Source organism: Phasianus colchicus, chromosome 28 (assembly GCF_987193195.1).
Source record: "Phasianus colchicus chromosome 28, bPhaCol1.hap1.1, whole genome shotgun sequence".
In the NCBI taxonomy this organism is placed as follows: Eukaryota; Metazoa; Chordata; class Aves; order Galliformes; family Phasianidae; genus Phasianus; species Phasianus colchicus.
This window is the reverse complement of record NC_143463.1, coordinates 2,051,294-2,076,979: the sequence shown is the minus strand read 5'-3', so window position 1 is coordinate 2,076,979 and position 25,686 is coordinate 2,051,294. Positions and strand designations below refer to the sequence as shown.

General features: G+C 53.9%; 1 protein-coding gene across 3 annotated transcripts; it reads left to right on the top strand.

The window, feature by feature from the left end:
* Window positions 1–5: 5 nt before the first annotated feature.
* LOC149914724 (uncharacterized) lies at window positions 6–24,408 on the top strand. 3 transcript variants are annotated; one of them, XM_090125854.1, is made up of 4 exons: window positions 6–3,409; window positions 3,507–3,627; window positions 4,067–4,330; window positions 23,710–24,408. In XM_090125854.1, the coding sequence occupies exons 1-4, from the start codon at window positions 3,310–3,312 to the stop codon at window positions 24,158–24,160; spliced, it is 936 nt and encodes a 311-aa protein (XP_089981980.1). In that variant the 5' UTR covers window positions 6–3,309; the 3' UTR covers window positions 24,161–24,408. The 3 variants fall into 3 exon arrangements, 1 of the variants encoding a protein (XP_089981980.1); XR_016460240.1 differs by lacking the exon at window positions 23,710–24,408 and having other exon boundaries at window positions 6–3,330; window positions 4,067–14,371; XR_016460239.1 differs by lacking the exon at window positions 23,710–24,408 and adding an exon at window positions 7,097–14,371 and having other exon boundaries at window positions 6–3,627.
* The last annotated feature ends 1,278 nt before the right edge of the window (window positions 24,409–25,686 follow it).

The following is a 25,686-nucleotide window of genomic DNA, read 5'->3' as shown; positions in this document are numbered from 1 at the left end:
GGTGCTTTGCGCGCGGCTGTGTTGAGGAGCTCGGTTAGGCTCTGTGAAGGGTTACGGTGCTGCTGAGGGCTGCGAGAGTCAGCGAGAGCTCTCAGCTCTGCCTTCTGTAACGAGAAGGGCCGCCCCAGCCCTGAATGAGAGAGCCCGGCCTGCGGCCTCTGTGCCCTCGCCCTTCCCCCAGGCTCCGTGGCGGCCCGGGCTGAGCCGGCAGAGCTGCTCCGTGCCTCGGAGCCGGGCTGGAGGCGGCCGGGGCTGGGAGGTTCTCCTGTGGCCTCATCGCGTCACCCTGCTGTGAGAGGAGCTCCTGGCCGTGGGTTCTGCCTGTTGGTAGAGCAGCTGGGGCTCTGCGGAGCTGTGGGATGGAGTGGCTGTGGGTTTGGTTGTTTTGCTGCTTTGTTTTCATGTGCCAGGCAGCCTAAACAGAGGGTGTGAGTACTTGTGGTGCACTGATCGTCCCTGTGCCTTGGTGCTGTGCTGCCTGTCCCGTAAGCCGTGTGCTGTGGCTGCTCTGGCAGTTTCCTTGTAGTGCTGCCCAGCTGATGCACACACACACACAGACACAAAGATTTCTTGTGTGCCTGGTGATGATGGGGAGAATCAGCCCATGCACTGGGCAGAGGAATGTGACAAACTTTAGCATGGGGTTACCCACCATGGCGCCATAGCCCTGCAGTGCTGTGCTCCCACCACTGGGCTAAGCAGGCTGTCCCAGCTGGTGCTTCTGAGGTGCCCAAAGTGCAATCCAGGCCTTACATAGGTTGAATGTGGGGCTGCAAGATGAACCCCCATGTTGAGTTCTTTGGCTGCGTGTCTGTGTGACCTTTCCATCCCATGTAGCTGCTGTATTTCCTATGTGTTTGCAGCACTTGTTGCAGTCTCCTTCCTGATCTGTGTCTCTGTGTGCCAGAAGCATTGCATAGTGAGACTTACACAAGAAATACCTTGTGGTAAAGGACTTTGTGCCCCCTGGGCTGGTGAAACCTCTGGAGGATGTTTCCTTTCCATGTTTCCTTTCTATCTCAGGCTCTCATCCCTTCCTTACAGCTACGCTGCCACCTGTGCACCCTTATTTGACTGATGCTTGATCCTGGCTGCTGAGAAGGCTGGCTAAATGGAGGCAGACCCATCTCCTCTTTCTTTCCTCTCCTTTGAAGCATGCTTTCAGTCTTGTGCTGAAGTGCAGGTACCAGTAAGACAGAAAGAGGAGGAAGGTGCCCTGCGGTTTGCCGTTAGGGGCTGCTAGAAGCTGGTGATGAGCAGCTGCTCCTGCTGTGTTGGGGAATTCCTGCAGTGTGTGTGTGTTTATGGGCACAGCGGGGTGGTGTGTGCGTGTGGGGGGCGGAGGTAGGATTGCACACAGGGCATTAATTTCGGTGCTTTCCTCCTTTCTGCTGCCTTCACACGTTTCTCTCCTGATGCTCCATCAGAAATGTCTTCTGGGAGGAGCTGGGAGCCTGGCAGGGTGCTTCTGCTCTTGCTGAGGGTGGGCAGGTTGTGTGATTGAGACAAGCTGCTGTGAGGAGAGCTTTTGGCTGATTGGATATTAATTAGTTTTGGAGAGAAATATGAGGAATGTTAAAATACTATTTTAAGCTTCAGCTTGGCTGAGGGAAGGAAGGAAGGAAATGAGGCCGTGGGGATTAATGAAGTGATTTCACTGATGTTTTTGTGGGGCAGTTAGCCTGAAGTCAGAGCGCTTTTGACTTGCAGTACTTGGCTGAGGTCAGGCTTTCACGTCTAATCTCCTCTTAGGGCACTGGTGGCTTTATGAGGCTCAGCCTCAGGCAAGCTTTCTGCTGGTGAGAGAGGAGCACGAAGCTGGGGCTCTGCAGGTGTTGTGCAGCAGCACTGTTGCTTGTGCACAGTGCAATGGAGACTTGGGCTGCAGGTAGGGGTTGCTGGAGGGTCTCTGCTCAGAGCAGGGATGTGCTTCTCCTGCTGGCTGGCTGCTCCGGCTCTTGCTGTGACCTGGTTGAGTTTAGGCTGACAGTGGGGTGGGGAAAGGGGTGGTTTGGAAGCCTGAGCTGGGCTGCTTCTGTGGGTGAGCAAGTGCTTTGTTTTCAGAGCCAGGCTTAGCATCCGTCAGCAGCACTAAAGCAGCTTTGGAGAGAGCCAGTACCTAACAGCACACTGCAAAAGGCCAAGTGGGGGGGAAAAAAGGAAAGGTTGATTACAGGAAAGTGTGATACATATACAGGAGTAACCAAGTCAGAAAAAGTTCAGCTCCTTCAACGTCCAAGTAAAACAAGATGCATGCATTAATGAAAATACACCTTCCACGGGCTGCTGCACAAAAGTCGGATGTGTTGAGCCCCTGGTTCTGGCTACTACACCCAGGCGTGAGCTGAAAAATGAGGTTCTGTGGCTGCCCTGAGAGGTCACCTCTACAGCTGCAGTGGGTGAGAGTGGGGATAGAAGTTTGGACCGGTCACATTTGTTTGGATGCCTTTCATAGCAGCGCTGTAATATTCTGACAGCCCTTGCTGGTTAATCATGTACATGGGCAAATGTCATGGAAGGCAGGTGTGAGATTTGCTGCTTGTGTACGAGCTGGGCAGCCAGAGCTGGAAGTGAGCCACTGAGTCCTATCCATCTTTTGGTTGAGGCAAAACCCATTCCTCATGTCTATTGCCTCCTCTTTTATCCCGCCTTGTTTTCAAAGCTCTGTGCAGCAGAGCTTCCAGCCTTCTGCAAAGGAGACTATTCCCATTGCTCATAAATCTACTGTCAGGAAGCTGTTTCCAAGATTAAAGCTTAAACGTTTCCCCTCTCTGGTTTCATCCCCATCTCCCATTCTTCCCAATCACCAGCTCTCACTCCCCTCCCAGCTCTGGGCACTTCCCAAGGGCGGATGCAGGGAGATCAGTGCCCCCAAGGAGACCTGCATGGGATGCTATGGAAATGGGGTGTGCTCCTCAAGTGGTTGTGATTGGCAGGGCCAAGCTTTAGGCAGACAGCTGCCTAATGGCATTTGGCAAAGTCTGTTTTGTCGTAGTTCCCCTCGGCTGCTTTACGAGCTGCTCAGAGCGCTGACTTAGCGTTTGGCCCGCAGATAGGAGTTGTTAAAGGTCGTTGTTTGGGCAAGGCCTGTGTGGTTTTGGGATGGGCTGTCAATCCTCTGGAAGGAGGTTGGAGTTTGGGGTCTGTTGAGGAGGCTGTGATAAGGGCTCTCCAAGGGGAGAAAGTGCAATAATGAACCATAATGGAGAGTCTGGGGTTTGTGACGTCTGCTTGGTGCGTGGGCAGGGAATTCCAGGAGAGAAGGGAAGGAAATAGGCAAGCAATGGGGAGCAGTGGAATCTCTTGGCTATGACACTCAACCCTTCCTTGGTAAAGCTTGGAGGAGACCCCAGATCTTCTATCAAACCTGAGAATAGGCTGAGTGCTTGGCAGGAGGAGGCAGGATGTGGTGAGCACAGCAGTGCTCACCATGTTCTCCCCAGGGCTGCTGTGGGGCAGCTCCTTGGGTTGGGTGGAGGCAAGGCTCCTGTCCTCTATCTGTGCAGGTCAGCTCACCCCAAAGGGCTCCGTGCTCTGCTGTGGGGTTCAGGGAGGTGAGGGTTGGGGCAGGAGAGGTGCGTGCCTTCAGTCCTTTCGTTGGCTTCTTCCAATGCCCTCTACCACCAGGTAAAACATTTTTACACTTTTAAAGATATATATTTTTGCTTGAAAAAGCAACACTGAGCTTTCTTCCTGACATTTAACTCAGTCAGTGAGTGACAAACCGAATAAAAATTCCTGTTTTTTGGGACAAAGGCTCCAAGATCCTGCTGCGACTGCAATGTTTCATCATTTCCGAAGTGAAATGTTTCACTGGGGGGGTGGGGTGGGGGGGCTTAGGAGGTGGGAATTTAAAAACAAAAACTAAAAATGATGCATTTCAATGTTTTTCTAATTATTTCCCCCATTTTGGCTGAAACTATGAGTCCAATTTGGCCCCGCTTCACGAATAGCTCTGGAAGCTTCCACATCTTCTATTTTGGTGACTTTTCCCGTCATTGATGAATAATAGCTCAATCTCTGCCCCGCCGAGTTCCCATTCACCCCTCTGTGCTCTTCATTCCAGATTTGCAGCTGGGTTTTGCTCAGGGTGTGTGGCTGCTCGGCCTCACTGCTGCTTTCCTGCACTGGATGTGTGCACCCACAGGAGCGTTGGTTCTTCTGCATCTCAAGGAAGGATCCTCATCCTCATCTGCGCCCTTCTCAGCTGTGGGGGAAGTGCTGGTGAAGTGCTGATGCAGGGTCTTCAGGAGGGCCATAGGTTCTATGGGCCAACCTGGGCTCATCCATGCAGAGCTCCTCCTGGCGCAGCGTTTCTGCCATATCCCAGGTGAGAGATGTTTTCTCCTCCAAACCTACGAGCAGCTTTCCACTCCCAAATCTCCTGGAGAACCTGTGGGCAGTCTGAGGTCTTGTGTTGCCTGTTTGTCCCCACAAGTTTTGTACGAGTCAGAGGGGAACAACACGTGTTGATGTTTAGGGTCGCAGATGGTTTTGTTTAGCTTGTTAATCACAATAGTGTGTCCTGTGACTGCTCCCAGCAGTAGGTACTGAAGCACTCTGCACAAGCTCTGCTCGTTGTCAGGGAGGATGTTCCCGAGCTTCCACTGTGCCTCAACCCCTGGCAATGTCCCTGGGAAGTGCCCTGCTCAGGGACAGATGTTGCTCTGGGAACAGCAGTGAGGAAGCACAGCCCTGTCCCTCTGCTTGTGCACTGCCAGCCCAGGAGGGGCTGTGCATCTCACTTTACCCAAAGTCCCTCCCAGCTTTTGACTCTCTGCATACTCCATGCATATTTTTTCTTCCTCCTCCTAAACAAGAGGTGGCACCTCTCCGTTGTAGGGGATCTGTTTCATTTCTGTGCCCTTCTAGACTTTGCGTTTTCTTAGGGCTGTCCATGCCCGTGCACTGACTGCAGCCATGCTGTGCCATCTGCTTGCCTGCAGCTCAGTGCAGAGCATGCCCTTGGCTGGTGTCGTGTAATTTAAAGGCTGGCTCAGCCCTCCTGAGAAAATAGAAGAGCCTATGGTCCATGCAGGTGTGTGGGGAGAGAAGCAAGGAGCAGGTAGCTTTCTCTGCAGAAAAAGCTTTGGGGGCAAGGATGTCCCCCTTCCTTCCCACAGTGCAAGGGAGCCAGCTTTGGGTCGAGCAGCCCTAATGAATCTCATAGAGGAACTTCAGGGTGCTTACCCAGATCAAACCACCCCTCCTGGCTCTCTGCTGCAGCTGGAGCAGCTGCTGGCAGCACCGCCTGCATGGTTGGAGGGTGAAGGAGCAGTGGCACTGAGAGCAGCCTCCAGCTTCTTCCACGTCGACCTTGGCAAGCCACAGGATGTGACAAGTCCAGCAGAAAGCAAATGGGTTTTGGCTGCTCTCTCAGAGCCGAAACGTGAGCGGAGCTACCAGAACTGGCTGTACTGGTGGGGCATGGGGAGGCTGCAGGCTGTGCGCTGAGCTCTGACATCCCCTTCCCACCCTGGCAAGCTGCTTCCCTGCCACCTCCACCCCCTCCAGCAGGATGAGCCACGTGCTCTCTGTGCAGGCTCAGAGCGTGCACTCCCCCTGTCCCATCAGCAGTCAGATCCCTTGGCTGCTCACAGCACTGTTTGGCAGATGGGAGATATCTCACAAGTACTGAGTTCCTGCGGGGTCCCTGAAGGTGGCTGGGTGGTGTGGGACCTGGATTTGCCCCTTTCCAGAGGGTCTCCCCCCCATCAGTGGGCACCCACTTACAGTGTGACTGCAGTGCTCACGTCCAGGGAGAAGGTGTGGGGTGATGTGGGGCGTAGAGGGGTTGGAGGGGGCTATACCTCACCAGTCCATAAGGGCTTCTCCCCATGCAGCCCCTGCTCAGCAGAGCAGCAGAGGACAGGTTCCATGTCCAAACGTGCAAGCAGCTTAGGAAAGCACTAAGAATATAACCTTGCTTTAAGTAAATCCCTGAAAGCCACCCTAAAGGGAGGCAGGGACAGGCAGATGGAGCCTGCTGGAACGTTTGTGACCTACAAGGCAGATTGCTAACACAGGCACTTAATGCCAGCAGCAGAACAGCTGTCCCAAAGAGGCAACCTGTTTCAAGAGCAGGTGAAGATTTTCCCAGAGCTTTAGTTTAAGGAACAGGGGGGATGTTTAAGGGTAGGATCACATCCCCCTGTGTGGGGTTGCAGATCTCAACACCCCATGGCTGCCTCCTTGTCCCAACACTGCCCCACTGATGCTCATCTGGAACCCACCGTGGGGTCTGGGGCTATAAATGCTTTTCCTGCCTGGGTTTGGGGCACGGTGGGCTGCATGCTTCTGCTGCTGCACGGAGCATCTTTATCTCAGTCCTGCAGCTTCATTGCTGTGAAGGATGGGATGAGGGCGGATTAAGATGCCACATGGGCAGATAAGTGCTGCTGGGTGGTGCTTAGCAGGAGCAGTGGCACCTGTGAGGAGGAGCACTGTCCTTGCTTGCCCTCGGGGTCCTGCTCCCAGATAACCCAGTGTGGGAGAGCTGAAGCAGAAGGAGATTTTCCTGATTGTGATCTGGGCAGTTTGCACACCTCCCTCCTCCTCTGGTCTGGTTAAACATTGCTCTCCTTCCACGCATTTTCCCACGAGCTGCCTCACAACCTCTTGCTAATTTTCTGTCCTGATGCAACTGTTGGTGTGATTGCAGGGATCTGACCTGGCAGATCCTATTTGTGTTTTTCTCCTTTTCCCTGGGCAGGAGCATTTTCTTAGCAGGTGTTTCTTGAGCAGGCTGTAGTCTGAGCTGAGCTGCCTGCGACGTAGAACTGAAACAGCACGAGTGTGAAATAATCCTGTCCTGCTGTGCTGTGTCTCCTTTCTCTGCTGTAGTATAAAGCCCTAATTCCTCCTGCCAGGTAATCTCCAAGCTGTTCAGATGGATATAGGTACAAAAGAGCTTAGAGGAGTTGGTTGGTTGCAGCTTGGATACTGCACTGGGGTTGAGAGGTTTGGGTTTTATTCGAAGCTCCTCTGCTTTCTTCCACTGTGTTGCAGATTTTGTAATCACACTTAGAGTAAAATCCTTGAGCAGGAGCCTGGGCTGCTGGATGTCATCCTGGTTTTTCTCTCCTCTTTGCTGCAGCTTCTGTGTCCCTTTGCCCATGCATTTATTTAATTCACTGCTGCTCCAGATCCTACGTTACCTCTCACGATGTTTCACCTCATTGCAGCTGAATTCTTCTGCACAGCACTTTACGGTGTCTGCACAGGGATGAGTAATAGCCCCCAGTTGCCAGCCATCCAGCATAATTAGTTGTATTTCCTAACGAGCCCTTGGACTGCCTAAGTGGGAGCTGGGAGGAAGACAGAGCGAAACCTGCTGGGGTTGTGATGGAGTCAGTGCTCTGTGTGCCAATGCTGAGGTCCTGCTCAGGGAGTGCAGCTCCTGCCTCCCATGAACAGAGGCTTCGTGGGCAGATCTTATCGTGTTTGTTTTTCCTTGGAGTGGCTGCGGTTTATTTTTTCCCCCCAGAAAGGATTTGGTTTTTAGAAGAAATCAATTAAAATCTGAAGCTGTTCCAGAGAGGGTGTTGGTCGGATGAGTGTATTTTAATAGTTTTTGTTGGGTTTGACATTGTTGACACATCCATTAGGCCACGTACCAAGGAAAATGGGGAGGGGAAGGGTTAGACTAAAGCAACTTTGTCTCTTGAAACACCCATTAATCTCCATTTATACAAGGACTTTTCTTCCAAAGGTTGCAATTAAAACACGTTCCAGTTGACCTGGTGTGTTGCCCCACTCGCTCTCTTGATTTAGTGCTTCAACAAAATGCTCCAAATTTGACTTTTCCTGTGATTTGGGGCACTGCGAGTTGGTTTATTTTCTTAATTAGAGATCGTGAGACATCTTGAAGGGTGAGAATGGTATCCCTGCACCTCTGGATGCATGGAGGCTCAGTGCTGTGGAGCAGCTCCCTGTGGGCTCTGCAGGATTTACCCTCCTGCAGTGAAATTCTTGGCACAGAAGCCAAAGGAAGGTGTTTGCAGCAGGGATCAGTGCTGCAGCTGCTCGGGTGGGAGCACCCTGCTTGCCCAAACTCAGCAAATCAGTTGAGTTTGAACCATGTGCAATTGGAACCAAGGAGTCCTGGTCCTCCAAGTATTGAGGTTTTTTCCTCAGGACGCATTATGAGTGAGACTGACTTTCCTCCCTGGCTTTGCTGCCTTGGACTCTGGCTGGCAAGTGTAATTAGCATGGGCCAAGGTTTGTAATTCCTGGCACAGAAACAGCATTAATGGATTTGCTCAGTTCCCTTTTATCAGCCTTCCCAGCCTGCCTCTTATCTCAGCACTTTGGGGAGGGCTAAGATGGGATTAGGAGAACGTGAAGGCCTGATAAACGGAGATAGGAACCTGAGAGCTGGAGCAGATCGATGCAGGTCCACCATGAAGCTGCAGTGAGCTGCAGGGCTGGAGAATTGAGGGGACTGAGGATGTCACAGGAGCCTGGGGACCCCATAGAGATGTGTCACAGCACTCAGAAACCTGTTGGGATGAGTGAAAGTGAAGCTCGTGTTGAGGCACCCGGCCCTTGGCTTCCTGCAAATCGATGCTGTGCTTCTGTTTCCCTGAGTCGGCAGTTTGCAGCCGTGCTGATGAACTGGGTGGAACTTTCCCAGGCTTTGCAGCACTGCAAAGAGCTGCTGGTGTCTAAAGGAGCTGCTTCTGTTCTCTGTGCTGTCCCCAGAGGTGGGACAGCAACCCCTGAGCTGCAGGAAGGGGAGACAATGGGCCACATTCCCCAGCTGGGGTGGGCAGAGCTTGGGAACCTCTCCAAACCATCCTGAGAGTGCCAAGGGAGTGGAAAACAAGTCTGGTGGGAGAAGGTTTCTCTGCAGTTGGAGCAACACTGGGAGTGACCTTCACCTCCGTGCCTCCATGTGCATCCCCCATTCTTTTATCCTCATGGACTGAAGGGTGATGTGTGTGTGCTCCAGCTGCAGCTCTGTCATCTCCCTGCTCAGACAGAGGCAGGGACACAGCCCCCAGCTCAGGGCTGCCCATCAGCACCCACTGTGGCTGTGTGACAGCTTGGCTCCTGCTTCTGAGACTCTGTCCACATCTTTCCCCACAGCAGCTCTTCTGCTTGGAGGCACTGGGACCCCTCTTTTTTTTTCCAGCCTTCTCTTCCCCAAACACCTTCCCAGGAACAGGAGAACTGCTTTCTCTCCACCTGGCACAGCTCTCTGCTCAGCCTCTTTCTCCTCCCCCCCTCTCCTTTCCCTTCCCCCGCTTCTCTCCTTTAATTTGCCTTTGCTTATTTGGAATACAGAGCCCCTCCATCACAGTGTTTATACTGCAAAGCCCATTGCTTAATTCTTCTCCTTATCTCCCTATTTGAACACCGTGCTCCTTGTGCCCTTTCCCTTCTTCCCGAGCGCCCAGGATGGGTGGCAGCCCCTGGTCCCACAGCCCTCTTGCCAACTGCTTTTATTTCTCATCCCATGCAAACTGCTTTCTTTGCAGCTGGCAGATGACTTTGCCTCCCTCTATCCATCCTTTCCTTCCCGTTGTGCCCAGAAATCACCCAGAATGAGCTGGGTGAAGGATGTGGGAATCCTCTGTTCTGTGCATGTCTGTGATCTGCGTGCTGGGGGTGGAGGGGAACTGGGACCAGCAGTGAGCAGCAATGTGGGCTGCAGACCCCCAAGATGTGAGGTCAGGCTTGTCCTAAGCCTGTTGGGATGGGAGCCAGCCTGAAATAGCCTCCTTGTCAGAGTTCCCACCAGACCCAGAGCTCCTTATCTCCCTGCTGCTGCAGGATGAGCAGCAGACAGAGCAGTGTCCCCTTGGCCACCAGAGTGTCCTGTGACCTCATCACGGCTGCCCCTCGTTAGCAGGGCTTGTTAGATGGTGGTTAAATGTACCAAGCGTCATGGGGCAGTAGGGATGTCTGGCTTCAGAGCTGCTTTCAGCAGTGCAGAAGTGAGGGGGGTGGTTTACAGAGATCTGTGAGCATCCTAAAAATAAGTGGATGAGGTCTTTGAGACGGTCCTACATGGCGTTCCTGTCTCTGACTTAGAGAGAGATGGATCTGATGGATGGGCAGCTTGGTGGACGAGGGATGGGATGGATGGTCTACAGCAGGGATTGGATGAGGTGATCGTTGAGGTCTCCTCCAACCCAAACCATGCTACAATTCCTGCTGGAGGGTGACTCGAGCTGCTTCTGTGCCCACTGGGAAGCCAGTCTGCCTCGCTGCCCCTCTCTGTGCCCCTGTGCTGCCTGCAGTGGTTACACCACGACCTCGTGGTGCTTCCAGCCGTGCTCTCCTGGCCCCACAGGATATCCTGCCGGCCTTAATAGAACCCCTGGGGGCAATTAGTTCTCTGCTTTATGACACGTCTGGCTTTTCTCAGCAAGAGCACAAGTTCTGTGGCCACGTCCCAGCTGGAGGGAGGCGGTGGGGCAGGAGGTTCTCCACGCCCACCCCACCACGATGTGCTGCAGAGGGATGGGTCCTGCAGCACCTGTCCTATGCTGCAGTCCTTGCAGGCACAACTTCCCACCCACAGCATCCCGAAATTTCCTGGAGGAAGAGATTACAGAAGAGGATTAGATGTAAATCTCTGCTGCTGCAGTAAATCACCGTTTTTGCTGCTGCCAGCTCTGCCAAAAGGAGAGGCAGTGCTGAGCGGGGCTCCCCGAGGAGCGTGGCAGCTCTGCTGACCCCAATTATTTCAGCACGATAAATCACTGCCTCTCCCTGCTCTGCTGTAAAGCACTGCTGGTGTTAAGCACCAGGCAGGTGAGGGAGGAAATAGCAAGCGTCCTCTTTCACTGCTGCTCAGAGCTTGGGCTTCTGGGGGGGAATTTTGGGGTTCTCTTCAGGACCCTAAGCAATCTACTGTAGGGAATGTGCTTTGGGGGGGTTGGAATGGGTGATCTCCAGATCCACGTCTGTTCTGACCACTGTGGTTCTGTGATGTAGGAACATCACAGAGAGGTGTGGGGTCACTCTGGGAATGGGAGCTCGGGGTTTGGCACTGCACAGCAGTGGGAATCACCTGCAGGGAGCTCTCCGTGGGTGACTTGGGACTGAATGGCTGTGGTTTTTATTTTATGGATGGGAAACTGAGGCACAGAAGCACCGTCCCTCCCTGCGAGGTTCCCCTATGGGTCCTTGCTGTAGCATCCAGGGGCTCACCCTGCAGGTGCTGAGTTTGCAGCAGAGGCGAATCCATCCTCAGTGGGAGAACCAAGAGGAGAAGTGATGCTTTGCTGCCAGTCAGTAGAGATTTTTGGGTGAACGATGGTTGTCGTTCCATGCAGCTGCTGGTAGTAGACCAGTGCATGTGCAGGGCTGCAGAAAACACTCTAAGAAATGCAGTGGAAATCTTGCATGGAGGAACAGACTGTTGAGCAGCTCTGCTGGGAACGCCAAAAGGCTTCCTTGCCTTCTGTGGTTCACACAATCAGCTAATAGCTTTGCTGACAGATATTTATCAGCCTGAGCACACTTTCCCTGGGCTTGGAAAAATAGAAGCCTACTCCTGGCCCCAATAAAACTCAGCCTGATTCCTCAGAATGAGCCGCCTGCATATCAATCCTCCTCCTGGAGTCGTTAGGAGCAAAATGGCCAAAGCAGAACACCAAGCCACCCAAGGAGGCTGGGGGCATTCTCTGCAGTGCTAAGGGGAAGGAAGATGGATGGAGCCTCCCTGCAAACACCGGGCTCAGCCCTTTTCGATTCCCAGTTCTGAGAAGGGAAATTTTGCATCGAGGGCAGTGATTTTTGTACATCTTTGGAGCGTGGCAGGTTTGTAAAAGCTCTCTGTGTATATGAACACACACATATATATTTATATGCTATGTATATATGCACGTGTGTGTATAGACTAAAAGGGAATCAGCCCCTATTCTCTTGCTTGGGGCCGGGATCTGCACATTCTCTTTGGAGTATTTCATGCCAGATATTAGCTGTGAATCATATTTGAAACAAAGAAGAATTTTCATTACGTTGGTGTTGGTGAGCTGCTGGGGGGCTTTGGCCACTGTCTCAGGAAATAAAAATGACCTCATTGGTGAGAATTGCGGGGTGAAGGAAAGCAGCTCCGGCGCTGCTGGGCAGCAGGAATGCACAGGGGGATGTGTGGATGCTGATGGAGAGGAGCTGCAGCTGGGTTGGCTGGGAAGGCCAATGAGAAAAGGTTCCTATTGGGAATTTCCCAAGTGTTGGGATTCCCAGAAGGAATCCAAAGTGTCACGGAGCCAACGGGAGGTGAGAGCTGTGGGTCTGGCCAGCTCACAGGCGTTCCCCCGAGCAGTGGGTTGGGTCTGGCCAACATTGCAGCATCTTGTCTGCTTCCAGCCCTCCACTCCCCGACATGCTTCTGCATTGCTTGAAGTGTAGCACACTCCATTTTTCCTTGTCCAGGCATGAGTCTTCGGGATGCAGTAAGATGTGAGGAAAGATTTATCTCTCTGGGTTGGCTTTCCAGCCCCGCTTCTGCCACCAGGGAAATGGTGGGTGAATCAGAGAATCTGCCCCAAAAGGAGCTCCAATGCAGCTGGGCTGAGGTCTGGGTGCTGTAGGGACCACTGATGTATCCCTTTAGCCTTAATGGATGGCTGAGATGTGGCAGAATCAGAACCTCTGCGTGGCCACTGGCACTGGAGGGCTCAGTTTGGGATGAGCGCAGAGGGCCAACATGATGACAAGGGACAGCGTAGAATCCCAGGTGTGGATGTGGCTTTAGGGTTTCCCAATGGGAATAGGAACGCCCGCTGTCTGAGCTGCTTGGAGCTCCTTTCCTGCAGAGCTCAGCAGCAGTTTCTGCTTTGGTTCCTATTAGCAGAGCTCTGCGGTTACGCGCGCTCATGCAGCGCAGCGAGGGGCGGAGACTTCAAAGCCAAGATAAATAGTCGTGGGGTCTGGCTGGGGCTCTAGGAAAACAGAGCGGGCAGGGAGCAATTTGCTTAATGAGCTCTCTGTTATCTGGCAGTGCTGCCTGCGAGCCAGGCTCGGCCGTGGCTCTGCAGTGCCAGGGCTTGCCCCATTGCCACCCCCAGCCCCACTCCTGCCCAGTAGCATTGCTCGCTGGCAACTGATGCATGTGCCCACTTCCCTTTGCCTATGGGTGCTCCTGGGGTTCTCGCTCTGCTCAGGGCTCTGCTTGGCACCAGGGGCAGTGCTTAGGCTCCCTGTGCCCACGTGAAGCTGTGCTGGTTGGCGCAGGTCTGCGGCTCCATCCATCCTTGCAGCCGGAGCTGCTGAGAACCAAGAAAGTCAATAATCTGATATCACCTTGAGAGGCTGCAGCGAGGTGCTCAGCTCCCTTGATCCTCTCCTTTTGGCTGAGGAGAGGGAATGACGGGGTAATCCCAGAGCAGCAGGCAGCTCTGAGCATCTAAACGAGAGCCCACCCTTTAACACAACCTATTTACCCATCCTCCTTCCTTTTCAAGTGCCCCGTGCAGTGCAGGGACGCAGAAGGTGGAAGAGCTCTGTGCAGATGGGATGGGTGGGATTGGAGAATTTTGGGGATCTCCTGCAGCAGCAGCAGCTCTTGAGCATGCCAGGACCAACTCCTTCACTTCCACTCCTTGGGAAGTGGCTGTTCTGAGCAGGCGAGCTGCAGCTGCAGGCATCCAACCACAGCAGGAACCTCCAGCTGGGACAAGACAAACTCCTGTTGGATGGCTCAGGTCCTGTTCCCTGGCTGGGGTGAGCAAACAGGCGTCTGCTCACTTTAATCCCTGTCTGTGTGGAGTGAGGATGTTGCCGTTCGTTGTCCAAACAGGGTTTTTGCAAAAGGAAGGAAAGAGAAAGACAAGATAAACCAAACCCTAATGGAGAATCCTTTGAGAAAGCCAAGTGCTCGTGCAAGAGCTGAGCTGTGAGCATTTCCTGCCCTGTGTGGCACCCCAAGCACCAACCCCAGTGCAGTGCGAGCTGCTGAGCCCTACTGGGGTCCCTACTGGGCTGGGCTTGTAGGGGCCCCTCAGCACTGTCCCATCCCCGTGGCTCCATGCTGCCCACCAAGAGGGACAACGAGAAGAAGGAGAAATTCCCAAGTGCTCAAGCAGCCAAAATCCCCAAATTCCCATTGCGTTTCCCCTTGGCTGGCTGTGTGTCTCCTTTGGGGAGCACTGAGGACCCGTAGAGCCGCCTGGGCTCTGCTCTCACCCGTGCACAGTAGCTGTGGAGAAGTGATCCGGGGATTCAGTTTCCAGGAATTGGCAGAGCCCGGCTCGGTGCTGAGCCACCAATCCACCCAATTAAAAATAAACACAATTAGGGGCGGGCTGCGCTCGGTCACAGCTGATTTTTATTGACCCCGGCCAGGCGCTGGGCTGGAGCTGCTCTTTTTCCATTCCTGACCCCGGGAGGATTTGGGAAGCAGAAAGTTTGGGTCGGGGCTGCTGTGAAATTCTGGCTGCTCCCGGATTTTCCCATCAGACGTGCGGCTCATTCACGTCTGCTTGCAGAGGTTGTAGGGCTGAGCGGCTCACTGTGCAGTGCCTGCCTTCTCCCCCAGCTCCCATTTTCTATCCCAGTGTAGGGCTGAAGGGTGTGCTGGGGTGGAGGGAGAGGAGGGAAGATGCCTGCCTCGTGCCATACTATGGGACATTGCCCCAGTATTCACCGTTTGGTTGAGTTTTCCCATTCCAACAGACCAACTTTGGAAGAGAATGGCCCAATTCACGTTTGGGGCACAGAGAGCCCATCAGAGCCAGATCCAGGGGAACAGGGCCCCATCCTGCTGCCATGCGTTGGGCACAGCCTGGTTATCAGAGCAGGGTGGCTCCTCGCTAAGATGGAAATTTCTCCCCTGGCCAACAGCAGTGGTCTTGGCGCGCATCCCTGCTCCCCGCCACGGAGCCTCGCCACCTTCCCGGGTTCACTTTGTTCACAAAGAGCCTCAGATAAGCTTCTTGGCAGGGTGCTGTGTTCTGCTGCTGCATTAGCTCGCCTCAAGACGTTGTTGTTCTTTTTTTTTTTTTTTTTTTTTTTTAATATTAACCTCTTGTAGCCCTGAGCAGATGTGGCTCAGAGCGCAGTGCCACACCAGAGAGGGGGGACATCAATGGGCAGCGATGGTGGCAGTGATTTCCTTGGGCTGAGCCATGCAGAAACTCAACCTCATCCCAAGGGATGGGGGTGGGAATTGGGGTGGAGATGGGGATGGAGATGGGGATGGAGATGGAGATGATGGAGATGGAGATGGAGATGGAGATGTCATGGGGTTGAGGATGCAGATTGGGATGGGGGATGGGGATTGAGATGGAGATGTGATGGGGTTGAGGATGGGGATTGGGTTAGAGATTGGGATGGAAATGGGGATGTGAAGGGGATGGAAATGAGGATGGGGTTTGGAATGGAGATAATGCTGCTGCCTATGGTCTCCTTCCTCCAATGCAGTGGTGGCACAGGGAGGACATCATCCCAGTGAAACCCAATGGGCAAGAGAACCCCCTGCCTGGCTGGAGTTGCTGTGCCTTGAAGGCAACTTGTAAAACCCCTCCGGGGATGCTGTGGTCCCCAGGCAGCGCGTGGCCCTGCAGCATGCCCTGGTTCCCTGGGGAGGGAGGGCTGGCATCCGCCATGCCCTGTCATGCAGCCTCATTTATCTTCGTTAGCTGCGCTGTTTACGCAAGCAGGAATTGGCCAGAGGCACCCAGCACTGCTGCGTGCCAAGGGAGGAAGCAGGCAGCAGCTCTTGTGGCTGGCACCCAATGGCCAAATGCTCTGACTGGAGAACAAAAGGGCAGGATGCAGCCCAGCGATCGGGGCTGTGCTCACCCCACCTGGGGCTGGGGGCTCCTATGGGGGTGGGCACCCCGTGCTGGGGCAGGTGGGGTGCCCCTAAAAAAAGAATGCATAGAGATTTCCAAAGCATTTCATGGGGTTGCAGTACAAGAAAAATGCCATTTTCCTGCTTCAACAAACACCATTCCATGTCACATTGCCCGCGGGGAAACCACTTGTTGCAAGCCCCAAAGAAAGGAATGAGCAGAAGAACAGCGTCACCTCTGCACTCCCCTGAGCTCCGTGCTCAGGTTGCTGCCCTGGGGCTGCTGAACCCCCGCAGTGTGCCTGGTGCCAACCTTGCCAGCACAGAGCCCCTTTGTGCTGCCACGTCCCGCTCTGCTGGCTGCAAAACGAGGGATGTGCAGGAGGAACGCGGTGACATTGCGGTGTCACTTGGGGACAGGGACTTTTCTCACACCTCCTTTCCAGGTGAGGGGAAACAAAAGGACCCCAAATATTTAAGAGCAGGAAGGCAGATCTGTAAACTGTCTACAAACGCATCCTCCGGAGGCGAGGTTGGGGCTGGCTGCGCGCCCGCCGTGCGAGCAGAGCTGTCCTGCTGCAGCCCTGGGGCTGAGCGTGCCTTGGGATGAGACTGGTGTGAGTCAGGAGGAAATCACTGTAACTCATGAACCCTGCCTGGTTTTGGCTTAGAAATATAGGAGCATCAAAGTTGCAGAGGGGAAACATCTGCCTGGTGGCACATGGGGCACTGAAACCTCTCCATGTCTGAGAAATATGGACACGAGTCCAAGCTTGTATGCCACATCCTGATCCCCAGCCCCGCTCTGCCCCAACCCCTTTGCAAATCATGCACTCCCTACGGTCTGACCTTGCAGCAGCACTGAGCTCCGTTGTTTTGTTTCCCAACACAAAATCAATGACAGCAGAACCTCGGAGGCGCTCGCCCTGCGCGGGTGCATCCAAACGGGCACCTCAGCCCGCGCCAGGAATGAGGTGTAACATCTCAGCAATGTAAACAGCTCAGGAAATAGTGTCCATCTCTGGCTGAGCTCCACCAGCAGCAGTTCAGAGCAGCTCTTTGCTAGGCTCAAGGCCACCAAAGCGCTGCTGGGAGCAGCAGAGTGGTTCCTTCCTTCCCAATCCTATTTAAATCCCCTCAAAGCCCTGGGGAAAAGTAATACCCCCTCCCAGCACTGGTGTCTGCTGTAGGACAAGGCAGAGAGCAATGGGAAAGGGGGCATGAGGGAAGTGTCCTCCTCAGCTGCCTCATTGGGTTCCATGCAGGAGGGGATGGGATGGAATGGGGAGGGCGATGGGGAATGGGATGGCAGTGGGGTTGGGGATGGGGATTGGGATGGAGATGAGATGGGAATGGAGACTGGGATGGGGATAAGATAGGGATGGGGACTAGGGTGGGGATGAGGATGGCAATGGGGATGGGAATGGCAATGGGGACTGGGATGGGGATGGGGATGGTAATGGGGATTAGGATGAGGATGGTGATGGTGATGGTGATGATGATGGCGCTGGTGATGATGATGATGATGGAGAAAGGATGGCAGTGGGGATGGTGATGAGGACAGCACTGCTGCCTGGCCCTCCAATGCAGAGGTGGCACTGGGAGGACAATGATCCTCCAGGTGACACATGCAACTTGCAATTGGAATTGGGGAACACTTCACAGATGTAGGCACAGTGGCAGCCCCACAGCCCCTTCTCCTCACCTCACCCCAGAGCTGCAGCTGCTCCCTTTGGGCTTCCTGCAGCAACACGTCCAAGCTTCCAGAGGTCTCCCAAAACCCAGGGATTAGTGCTTTATCTGCAGAGGTGAGAGCAGCAGTTGGTGGAGGCGATGTGTAGCAGCAGTCCAAATCCTCCTCATAGAGCTGCATTTCAACAGCAGTTCTCCCAAAGCACCTGATTTGAAAAGGTGCATTTTTAGCTCTAGCTTCACCCGTTGAGCTTTGGAAGAGACCCATTAAAAAAATAATAATAATAAAAAAAAAAATCAGGGAACTGCTTCCCCAAATGAAAACGCTTCTTCTTTTATTATTATTATTATTATTTCCAGCCAGCCTTGAAAGCACAGGAAGAAAATGTAAATATTTTCATCCGCAGGTTTTGGGGCTGAGGAGGTTTTTTTCCCTCACAGCTGCACTCAACACGAAGCTCTGGGCTCCATTTCCCAGCTCAGCCCCACGCTCCCCCCACAGCCTTTCTTCCAACAGCCATCCCAAAAGGGGTAGGGGTCCCCAGCCCCCTACTTCACCCCATTTCCCATCCCCTCTTTGCATCCCTTTTGGTGCAGAAGCTCTGGGTTCTGGTTGGGCTCCCACGGGTCGGTTTGTTTTGGCACGTGGCTGGAAGAGCAGGGGGGGCCCAGCACAGAGCAAAGTGATTCTTCTGTAAACCAGCACTGATTATAATTACACCACTCTAATTACCGCTCAGCAAATAAACACCAAAGGGCAGCAGCATCCTGAGGGCACATGGAGCTCCTGCAAAACCCCACAGGTGATAGAGTGCATTGCTCAGGGGCTGTTGGTGGGAGGGATGGAGCTGAAGCAAATGCTGAATTCCAGGTACACGGAATGGTTTTCCCCTCCCAGTGATCTCCATGAGGCTTTTGGGGCTCCAAGAAATCTGGGGTTGAGCCCAGGGATGGGGACCTGGGACTGGAGATGGGGGCATACGAATGCCCTCTCCTTGGAAGCATACAGAGCCAGGCTGGATGAGGCTGTGGGCAACCTGGTCTAGAGGGAGGTGTTCCTGCCTGTAGCAAGGGGGGAGGATCTAGATGATCTTAAAGGTCTCTTCCAACCCAAACCATTCTATGATTCTTTGACATGGGACCAGGGATAGGGACATGGGAACAAGGGTGGGGATGTGGGATCAGTGATGGGGATGTGGGATCAGTGACGGGGATGTGGGACCAGGGATGGCAACGTGCGAGCAGAGATGGAGACATGAGAACAAGGATGGGGATATGGGACCAGGGGTGGGGACATGGGACCAGGGATGGCAATATAGGACCAGGGATGGGGATGTGGTACCAGGGATGGGGATGTGGGAACAAGGATGGGGATGTGGGAACAAGGATGGGAATATGGGACCAGGGATGGAACCCTTTAGACCCATTAGAACCATTAGACCAAAGGTGGGGCCATGGGACCAGGGATGGCAATAAGGCACCAGGGATGGGGATGTGGGATCAGTGATGGTGTTGTGGGACCAGGGATGAAGATGTGGGACCAAGCAGAGCTGTGGGGCACTGAAGAGACAGAGTCCTCGGGGCTGGAGAGCAGCGTGAGCACCCATAGATGCTGGGGATGCTGGCTCTCCATCCTCCCCCACCCAGCTCACAGGACTGTGTCCCAGCCCCGTGTCACCATCACATGCCAGCAGCTCTGGGGACACTGGGCTGTCCCATGCCACCACCGAGCCGCCGCTCTGCCTCCATTCACCTCCCTCCTCCCAGCCTTGGACTGAATGCCCAGACGCAGCCGTCTGTCTGGTGGAAAATATTTCTTCCTGCCGGACTGCTGTGAATGCTCCGCATCATAATTACAAGCTGGTGAGTTGTAGGTGCTCGAATTAGAGCTGGCGTTGGCAGCCCGACGTGTGGGTCTCTGCTTTGTCTCATGTGGCTTTAGCTAATAAAATCAGACTGGCAGTGCTGGCGAGCAGTGTGCCGCATCCCAAAGCTGTGTCGGGTCACAGACTCTCTGCTTTACCCTCTGCAATGCTCCTGCCCTCATCCTATGGGGGTCTGCAGGAGGGTTCAGCCCTTCAGCTCTGAGCGATGGGGAAGGGATGCGCTGAGCGGCGCTGCACACTCGGCTCAGCTCAGAGCTGTGTCCCCATCCCCATCCTTTGTCCCTGAGGTCCCCACGAGGTCCCGGAGGGATCGGGGTGAGCATCACTCACAACACCACCCGGTGGTCCCATCCTTCTAGAGGAGCAATTTGAGGACTTTTCTTTAATTGCTCTATGACTGAGTGACTTTTAATTCCCCTCTCATCAAACGTAATCCCATTTGCCCCTTCCTGCTTCCCTTCTTTCCCTTTCTTTTTTTTTTTCCTTTCCTTCTCCCTCCTGGAAATTAAATTAACATTCCATCTAATTACCCAGCCACTTCTCTAATTGCCGAGGGGGGCTGTGGTTGTTGTGCTCATTTAATTAATTGAGACCTGCAGTGTTTAACGAAGAGGAGGATTTATTGGCTGTGGAGTGGGTACGGAGGGCAAGCATCATGCATCTCAAGGCAGCCCAAGGGGCTCAGACAGGCTGGTTCAGCATGCATTTTATTTTTCACTTCTTTTCTTTTTAATTAATTTCTCTTTTCCGTGTGTGCGTTGTGCAGACGAGCAGAGCCCAGCACACTCGCCTTGCTGGGCTCATCTTTTTTCCAATGGACAAATGGGTTTTCCAACACAGTCAGTCACCTCAGGGATGCAGCAGAACCCAGTGTTGTGTTCCCATCTCCCACTCTTGGGGCTGCTCCAAACCCCACTGCTGCTCCCCACGTCCTGACTGGGCTGTGGCTCAGCTCAGCTCAGTGCAAAGCTCTGCTCCGAGCTGCCATTTTCACGTGTCACCTAAAAAAAAAACAACCCGATCAAGCAGACGACAGAGCTGGCGAATTGGTTTGGGTGATTTATTTGCAGAATTGCTGCAGTCCTCAACCTGAGCTCCCCAAATTCCTCGCAGTGCTTTGCCACGAGCCCAGGGGTGCTGCATCCATGAGAAATTGTGGTCTGGCAGCACTCACTTGCTACAACGCTCAGCAAAAGTGTGGGTTCATTACCCAGTGCAAAGCAGCAGCTGGGTGGTTCGATTCCTCTGCAAGGAGAGGAGGAACCAGCAGCACTAGCAGCACTTCTGGCAGCTGGGTTCCTCCTCCGTGGGTTCGTCTGGGCTGTGGGGCAGTGCTGCCCAAGCGGGATGTGGGCTGCTGCAGGGTAGAACAGGACCCGAAGGACCCATGGGGAGGGTTGGGCTCTGGGCTGCTCTGTGCCACGTTTCCCATGGAGCTGCTCTTCCCGAAGGTCACGGGGTGCTTTATGGTGTTGAGAGCACTCGCTGTGTCTCCCACCCTCCTCACACTGGTTTCAGGACATTATCCCAATGGTTCCACCAGTGCCAATCCCATTGCAGACCAAACTCTGCTTCGAGGCAGCAGCTCCAAACCCATAGAATCATACAATGTTTTAGGTTGGAGAAGACCTCAAAGATCATCTAGTTCCAGTGGGCAGGGTTGAACAAACCCCATGGTTGCAAAGGGGCTGAGTTGGGCAGTGGAATCATGCAGGGTCATTTCACTGGGATGCTGTGCATCCCCATGATCAGAGCATCACTCCTCAGGCACCATCCATCCTTGGCTCCCAGCTGCACACCTCCAAGGAACAAATCTCCCCTCCCTGGGAAAAACGAAGGGGAGATTTGAATGCAGGGCTGAAATGCAGTTTATAATGCACCAGGCAAGATCTGCTCTGTGACCTTCACACCCAAGTAGGAGTGAAGGAGCCCTTTGGAGACGGCCGTGCTGCAGGCAGGGTGCCCTATGGGCACAGCCCCGCTCCGGGGACCCCATCCATCACAGCTCCATCTGGCAACGATCCGACCCTGCGAAGGGGATGGATGGGGAGGAAGGCAGAGCCTTCCCACTGCACAGCGTGCGCTCAGAGCTCGGCCCACGGGAGGAAAAGGGGTTCATAAAAATATGATTAGATTTATTCTGCCTCATTTCAACCCAGAGCTTGCTCGTAATTCACCGTTACCGACAGGGGTTCGCCAGGCAGGGACCCCACTGATCGACGCTTCGCCGACTGCTTGCCACGAGGAATTTCTTGGCGGGTTCCCAACTTTGTGTCAGACCCTTCTGGGCTGTGTTTTGGGGTCGGCTTCAGATGTGTGACTGAGTCGGGAGGGGCTGCGGGAGCTGCAGACCTGTCCTGGACGGCCCATGCTGAGGAGTGATGCACGTGGATCTGAAAAAGCTGCCTTCTGGCTGCATTTTTCCATTAAAGAAATAATTATCATTACCTTTTTTTTTTTTTTTTTTTTAATTCGGTTTTAAAGGAAACTTGTTTTTCAAGTTGTACACCGAACAACAAGCAGAGTTAATGCAAAGTGTCCCTCTCATCCCCCTCCAAGACCCATCCCCAAGCACTGACCCTTCCCATTGACCCAAGCCATTCCCTTCCATTGGACGCAACGGAGCTGAAGCAAACCCTCAGCTCAGCTCTGCTTCAGCCTCCGCTGCAAAAAATTTAAAGCCTGTTTTATGGCAGGCAGGTCTGGCCTGAGTTCCTCTTGCCTCCCCGGAGACTTCATGAGAAAGTCATTCTTTGGCTGATTTTGTTGACACTTTGTGTAAGAGTTGCCATGGCTCTCGCCCGGCACACCTCCCCGGGACAGGAGTCTGGGGCCAGGGCTGCTGCCAGCGATGGGTGGGGATGTGGGGACACAGCCACCCCACAGCCACCACCAGGGCTCCCACTCCATCCCACTCTTGCTCCAGCGCCGCGATGTGTTACGCCATTTCTGGAGCCATTTCTGGAGCCATTCCATGCGTTGCCATGTGTTGTTTTTTGTTTTTTTTCCCCCCATGTCTTATCCCATCCCGAAGTTTCACACTTTCCCATATCCCAATAGGATACGGGATCCCTGCTGGCTGAGCGCTGCCCTGCAGTGTGGACAGAGGGACAAGGGGACCCTGAGCTGGGCTTGCTGCCAACAGAGACATCTGCTGTGGGCACAGTGCTGGCCCCCAGCGCCCAGCCACCTCACTGCTATGCACAGGGCAGAGCACAGGGGCACTGCTCAGCACCCTCCGTGAGTCCCTTTGCAGACTAAGCAGCCGTTTCTGATGAAAAACATCCCCTAAAAAGCCAACGAGCGAAACCACGGCCTCCCTTAATGATATTTGCTTTGTGGTTTGGGTTTGGAATATCTTCCCCATAACTGAAGAGCAAAACCCTCTCTCGGATGGAAGTGCTTTTGATTTTCTCCCTTCCCAAGGCTCCTTGGGGACGTTGGCAGCACCACGGTTTGTCACCATGGACTCTCCCCTTCTTGGGACCCCATGGGATCATTGACTGGAGGATGAAGGGATTTCTCCATATGATGAGCTGCAGCCACTGTGCTCCCTCCGTGGACCGTTCCAACTCCTTCCAACGCGGTTGTATTTTATCCGTGGAGCTCTGTAAGGATTTTGTTCCGTCATCCTGGAATTTTTATGACTCCTTTGTGTGTATATAATGCGATTGCCCTGGAACAGAGAGAAATTAATCATTGTTCCTTTGTTAGTTTTCAGGAATTTTTAATGCCTATGTTTTTGTTCATCTGTCATGTCCGAATGTGGGGTCCGTGGGCTATTTGACATTGAAAATGACTTAATTGCTTAGGTTTCCCCCCCCCGGTGTTTACGGACACTTGTTCATGGTGGATTTGGAGCGTGACATTCCGTACCATGTACTTTCTGCCTGTTGCCAATTTTTCACCCCATTCCAGTGGTTCCTCTCCAGGAATCCAACGGGTCAGGCTGCGAGCAGGAGCCCGGGGCAGTGCTAACCTCAGGTGGGAAGCCAGAGCTTTTTGGGGTGATGTAGAGATGGGAAGATGTCCAAGACTTCGTTGCAGCTGGGACTGCAGCTGATGGCATTGGGTTTGCACTGGGCTCTGTTGCGTGGTGTCATCCCTACTGAAGGAATTGTTGGGTGGGATCCCATGGGAAGCTGGCCTTAGGAACAAAGGAATGGAATGGAGCTGGATGGACATCTTTGAGAATGCCTGTCTGAGAGCACAGGAGCTCTCCAAATAGTGGGTGTCCCATCCTTGGAGGTGCCCAAGGCCATGGTGGGCCCTGAGCAGCCTCTCAGGCAGCCAGCCCATGGCAGGGGGTTGGAACTGGGGGGGCTTTGAACTTTTTTCCAACCACGCCATGATTCTACGATTCTATTTCCTCAACAGCTTCTCACATTGGATGGGCTGGGCTGCACCGGGGAGGTGTTTGGAAGCACAGCAGCTGAATGTGCCACTCCAGAGGCCACGCACAGCCAGGGTGCATCCCCAGACTGCTCATTCCTGGGTTTACCACCACTCTTACCACCCGTGCAAACACCTCCATGGGGCCAACATGCCCAACAGACCCCACCATGCAGTATTACACATCAGACCCCACCGTGCTGCTTCTCCAGACTGCTTGTGCAGCTGCAAGCAGGAATTCCCAGAGGAGCAGAAGAACTCTCCAGGCTCTGCTGTTATCCTACAAGGCATCAGCGTGGGGCCGGATAAACCCACGCGGATCAAGGGCAGCTTGGCTGGTCAATGGGAGGCAGCCAAGGCAAACAACAGTGACTCCCAGACCTCAATGGGAGCCCCTCGGTTGCTCGCTGCACTTCATTTGCTCTTTTGCTTTTAGAAGGGGTGAGGTGTGGGGCCAGGCAAGATGGCATTTGGGCTCTCCAGCGAACCCCCCCCCCAAGGCCAATGGAAACTGCATATCACCCAGCACGCTGCACACGTCATTAGGAAAATGTTAGTTAAAAGGAAAGATGCAAATGGTCCCAGGCTGTGCTTCCTGATCACTCCTCAATGCCTCTGTGACATCATGTGCTTTTGTTACGGCTCCCAAACGCCTTCGATGCTTTTTCGGGCACGTTCCCTCCCGTTCCGTCAGGGCTGGTTCACATTAGGCTGTTTGCTCAGCAGCTACTGGGGCTTTGGCAGGACTGCTGCTGCCTTCTGCTTGCAGAGCACGAAGGGATCGTGGGATGCTGCTGGACATGTCAAAGTGGAGCATTGTTATGTTGGGGGGGAAAAGCAGCACCTGGGGCCAAACCCATCGGGCTCCCATTTGGCCGCATGCGGTGTTGCTGGTGCACTGGGGCTGGGGGTTCCATCACCATCGTGAGAAATGGGGACCACAGTGACCGTGGGCTCTGCAGACCCCTCTGGGAAGGTCACCCAGACCCCTGGCAAAACACGGTGTGCGTTAAAGAAAGCAGTCCCAGTGTATTCATACTTGCAAAAACAAACAGGAGGAAGGCAGGAGAAGGAAGCAGCATGCCATAGAGGAGTGCTGAGTTTCTAGACCTCCAATCCCTCCATTACCAATGGCCATTTCCTCCTGAGAACCCCCCACAAGAGCAGCCCCTTTGGTGGTGCCCAGCATGGTTAGCTTTCGAAGGACACCTGTGTTCCTTCCCAACCAGATTTCTCTCTTTTTTGGTCTCCAGAGCTCACACTGCAATGCAACGCTGCAGTATCCAGCAGGCAGTGCTCAGCTTGGATGGGAGAGTGCGGAGAGGAGCGATGGAGGTGCTGCTCCACGTGCAGCTGGTGCTTGGGGATTCTCACTGCTGCTTCTTAGCATTTCTCCATTTATTTCAGACAGATCCCGAGCCCAGCAAGTTAGTCAGAATGTCGGTGCAGTGTTCCTTCCTGCTAAGAGGAGGATGCCAGGCACGTGCCCTGCTCACCCCCAGCACTGAGCAGCACAGGGCTCAGGCATCCTTCACCCCCAACCCCTGATAACGCTGCACTGGAACCAGGCTGAGCTGGAACCTGGGAAACAGCAGAGGGGACACCTCCAGGTGCAAAGGGTGACACTTAGCTTGGCTTTAATCTGTCCCTAAAAGCAAGCATCCCGCTGGCTGCCAACTCACCTAACCGCCAAGCCAATTAGCTTTGCTTTCTTTACCTCCTGCTGCTTTCCCCTCAGCGATCCCAGCAAACAGGATTTCAGTTTCACCCTCCTCCTCCGTGCTGTGAACGCTGGGTCTCTGTTTGTTTGTTTGCTCAGGGAAGTGCAGGTGGCTGCCAGGACCCCCCCAACCCTCAGCCAGGTGCCCCAGGTGGGCACACAGCCTGATCCCAGCCTGCCCCAGCCTGCGCCCTCCTTGTTGCACAACGGCCAACCCGGCGCTCAGATCGCATTTCTTCCAA

Bases quoted from the DNA above. Each gene is read 5' to 3' on its own strand.
- LOC149914724 (XM_090125854.1), top strand. From the start codon at position 3,310: ATGACACTCAACCCTTCCTTGGTAAAGCTTGGAGGAGACCCCAGATCT. The intron at 3,410-3,506 runs GTGAGCACAGCA...CTATCTGTGCAG, and splicing joins GCAGGAGGAGGCAGGATGTG to GTCAGCTCACCCCAAAGGGC. The intron at 4,331-23,709 runs GTGAGAGATGTT...TTTCCTCAACAG, and splicing joins GCGTTTCTGCCATATCCCAG to CTTCTCACATTGGATGGGCT.